General features: G+C 39.9%; 1 protein-coding gene across 1 annotated transcript in view; it reads left to right on the top strand.

Annotated features, from left to right (window-relative positions):
• Positions 1-4283, top strand: part of EEIG1 (estrogen-induced osteoclastogenesis regulator 1) — a gene marked incomplete in the record, with an annotated part of 57013 nt that overhangs the window by 51269 nt on the left and 1461 nt on the right. The window contains 3 exon segments of the mRNA XM_078783429.1: positions 539-725; positions 2217-2335; positions 3590-3647. Of these exon segments, the coding sequence (XP_078639555.1) occupies positions 539-725; positions 2217-2335; positions 3590-3642 (359 nt within the window).

Raw genomic sequence — 4283 nt, forward strand, 5'->3', positions numbered from 1 at the left:
TGTTAATCGCAAGCATGGAGCAAGTATTAAAATTGATAATTCCGATGTTTTATCGCATCACTAATCACATCCTAATATTAACGTCGGTCTGTCGTTTCCCTCTTATATTGTACGAGCGTTTTGGCAGGAAACTAATTACGCCTGGTTTCTGTACGTGCGAGTTCTTGCTGTACACAAAGTCTTACTGTACACTTTTTATTTAAACGGTACCCTAAAAGTTTTACTGAATACTAAATGTTGCTGGACTCGAGCCAGAATCAGGCCGAGTCTGAGTTCTTGCCATTCCGAGTCCGAGTCAGAGTCGGAGTCCTCCAAAAAGTGGACTTGAGTCAGAGTCCTACAGACCTACATCACTGCTGTACATACACAAACATTTGCCAACCCTAAATTTAATAACTGAGCTCGGTGCTTACATTTCATTATGGGATAGACATATTTTTGCCTCTACTGCAGTCTCGAAGCTGCACCTCAAACTCTGAGACAGGTTATTGTTTTACTGACAATGTGTCAGGACTGTTGTCTTGACTGATGGCGACAGGCCTACCATGTGACTGCCCAGGCTACAGCACTGAGCATTCGCGTGCCTCAAGCCTCAGCGATCTCACTCACCGACGCAATACATCTGAAGAGAGCGGTGGATCCACTGGCATCGGAAGCTTATCGGATTGCATCAATCATGAGCGAGTTCCACCGCCCCGACCTCCACCACCTCATGACAAGTACAGGTATGCCATCCGTTATCCATCCTAGAAATTATTTGCGTCTTTTTCATCTTGCATTTCAGCTATATAGTCTTTGCACCTTCAGCTTGTCACAATTTCTTAATCTGGTAAACATTTAAACACCAAAAAAACGAAATGCTTCCTGAAACTAATTATGAGTGGTGTTCAGACAGTTATTGGTATGGAATATTTAAATTCACTTACAAGTTTTCAAGCATACAAGTACAGTATATTATACTCCTATAATTAATAAGGAAATATTTATTTCCAATTATCTGTGCTTGATTATTTAAATTAAGTTGGTGTTTCCTGGACTAAATTTTCTCAATTCAAGGACATTTAGAACACCCAAGCAGTTTTTTTGTACTTTCAATTTAATTTCTAAATCTTAGGTTTTTTTGCGCTCCGATGTCAGTCCTTGTATCACACGTTTGTCATTTACATCAGCAAGCACTGTAGAAGTACAAGTCACCTTGTCTCTGCATTCACTGCCCACATTTACCTCATCGTCCTCCAATTTGTGATCTTTTCTGACATTGTTCCGCATTACCTCAGCTAGACCTATGTTAAAGATTTCACACACATTCATATTTGCATAAAGGACATGTCTCAGGATCAAGTCGACAAATGACAGAATCGAATACATGCTGCTTCTCTTTTAATCCAAATGATCTGGTCACATTTTCCACAGCATATTTATTGAGCTATACTCTTTTGTTGAAATTATACGTACCAGGAAAGAGTAGATCGACTCCTGACGAACTCTTCCTATATAAACCTGCGGCTCCGTAGTAACACGGCAACATGTGCAAAGCGACTGAGAAACAGGTGTAGCTGCCGCTTCCGTGTTACAGATTCGGCGCACACTCTTCACACATAAACGTGCGACTGAGAAAGACGTGTCGCGGCCGCTTCCGTTTTGCAGATTTCAATCTTTTTTCAAAATGGGTGCCATGTACTGTTTAGATTTTGATGATTTGCGTGTGATATGATTCAACGGATGTTTATATGAATCGTTTAAAATTTAAAAAAAGCCTTCAATTTCTGATATTTTGCCTTTTCATTTGGGCCTCTCAATTGAAGCCCCGCCTGTAGGGCAGGTACCGTTGCTAGTTTTCATAATTCAATTTTATTTTCAGACAAGTAATTTGAGTGAAACTATTGATGCCAAGGGAAAATACCAAAATACTAGGGTATTAAATGACCATGTGTTATTCCCACAACCATGATCAATGTGTTGATTTGTGTCAGTGGGTGGATGTTGGGGGTGATGGGGTTAAAGGTCATCGTACAATATTCTTTTGCATTTGTGTGAACTGATTTTCTTTTGATGGACAAACACTTGCACAAATATATCATGTTGTCTTAAGTATTACTTGGTTAGGTATTATAAATAACTTTTCGGATTCAAATTGCTACAATTTATCACTATCTGTTGTATCTTTTAGGCTGTGTCCATTAATCTGTGCCCGTTGCTCCGTGTTGCTGTGCCAGGCGGAAGGACAGTGTGGAAAACAAGTTGAAGCGATTTAATGCGACCCGAGTAGATGCCGACGACATCATCGATCAGATTCTGCAAACGCAAGACTTCATGGATGACACAAGTTCAGAAGGTGGGAAATGGGTTGTGACATTGACCGTTAAAACATTCAAAATTGAAGGCACCACATACTAGTACAGCTGCTCGATAGACCAGGTTGAGGTCTAAGGTTTGGACCACTGAACAGTCTTCATCTCGGACTGTTCAGGGATCATGGATCATGAGCCCAGTGTTAAGAATCTTCCCAATGACAAGGGGCCTTGTGTAACTGCAATAAAGCAGATTGACATAACATTAAATTCCATTTATATCCTTCTTTCAATTTGTGAAAAAAAAAAAAAATGCCCTCTGAATGTGCGAACGAAACAGAATGACTATCACGTTTATCCAAGGCCTGCTGTATTTTTTACATTAAACAAGACCAATAGGTCTAACAACGGCGGAGCCGGACTTGTTTGATACTTTAGTTGAACAGGATAGTATGACCTGGGTGGGGATACCAGTTAGCAAATAGTGGAAGTATTAAATTATTTTGACTTCAGGCATGGACAGCCGGTTCGTGAATGACCTGGGTTAAAAAAAAAAAAACCGGCAAATGGCAAACGATGAACCAATAAATTCAGTCGAACGTCAGGCATTGACAGCACGTTATCGATATTTTCATTCCAAACAGCATCATTCATCATTCCAATCACAAATTAATACTATAGTATTAATATATTAAAATAGAACGTTAAATCACTATTGTATCGAGATATCAAAGCAGCAAACCATCGTCATCTGTTCACTTCCTGATTCGGGAGCAAGGTCGGTGTCGATCATATTTCAAAATCATAATTGTATTGAGGAATTTCTGAAACTTCCTAACTTCCTTAGGACACCTGCTGGGACCCCAGAATGTTCCACAGGTTATTATACAACTCTGATTGGTGTACGTTTGTGGAGACATTCGGACAGACAAACGCTGTTCTAGATGGTATTGCCCTAAAGGCTGTGCCATAAAAAGTCTTTTTGGGGGAAAACAAAAGTCAACCGCCCCAGCTCAGAAATGATCATTTTTGCTTGTTATTATCAGCTGTAATTGCTGTTCTTCTTATTTTATCACATTTTGTGTTGAATAATTGTTTCCTAACCTAAAGACATTGTAAATTGAGACCAGCGATTGCGTTTCTGCTGGCAATGGTTTTACGTAGATGTTTGGATTGTGGAATAACTGAAGGACAACAGACGGGTTTGCTACAAACATTGAGGGATACAATTTTAACACTTGCATTAAAAAAATCTCTGTTTCACAACCTTACTGTGTTTGTGTTTGGGGATTTTTCAGATGAGGGTCTGAGGCTGTTGGTGAAGAAAGATGGAACAACGGCATTGAAGTAGAAGGGGTGAGAGTCAAATGAATATCCTCGTACATATATAGGGATGCCCCAAAGGTCATGGGCCACCCTTTTCCAATTGGGAACTCATATCCTTGACCCAAATGGAAATTCCTGTTTTGTAACACGTGATCTGCAATCTCCGTGGCACATGCAGGCCTCCAGTTTTAGAATGCAGTTGTGTGCGCCCTAATAGTTTGAATTGAGCTTTTGCAAATGGTCCTCTCAACAGCATCAACTCTTGGCTCAAGCCTAGTTCCAGGGTACATTATAAGTGTCTTCGGAATTCATTTTTTTTGTATCCTTGTGGAACGGTGGAAAGTCTCAATACTCAATTGAGATATCACTTATAAAGAGGTGTGCATGGGTATTGTAGTGCGGTTGGTGCAAGTAAGATGGAAGTGCAACTGGACTTCAATATCTTTCACAGTTACAAGTCAGAGACCTGTGTGTCCAGCAGTACATTGTTTATGGAAGAAAAAAAAAAGAAGAAGCTTTTGCCATTGATTAGCTGATGGGAAATCACATGCTTCAAGTGCATTGCATGTTTTTTCTAATCATCTTGAGGCTAAGAGATGCCCTTACGATGCATTTTAAGTGTGTTGATAGACATGACCGATATCTGCTTTCACCTCCAATATCCAG

The sequence above is a fragment of the Myxine glutinosa genome, chromosome 8 (genome assembly GCF_964187855.1).
Source record: "Myxine glutinosa chromosome 8, kmMyxGlut1.1, whole genome shotgun sequence".
Lineage (NCBI taxonomy): Eukaryota > Metazoa > Chordata > Myxini > Myxiniformes > Myxinidae > Myxine > Myxine glutinosa.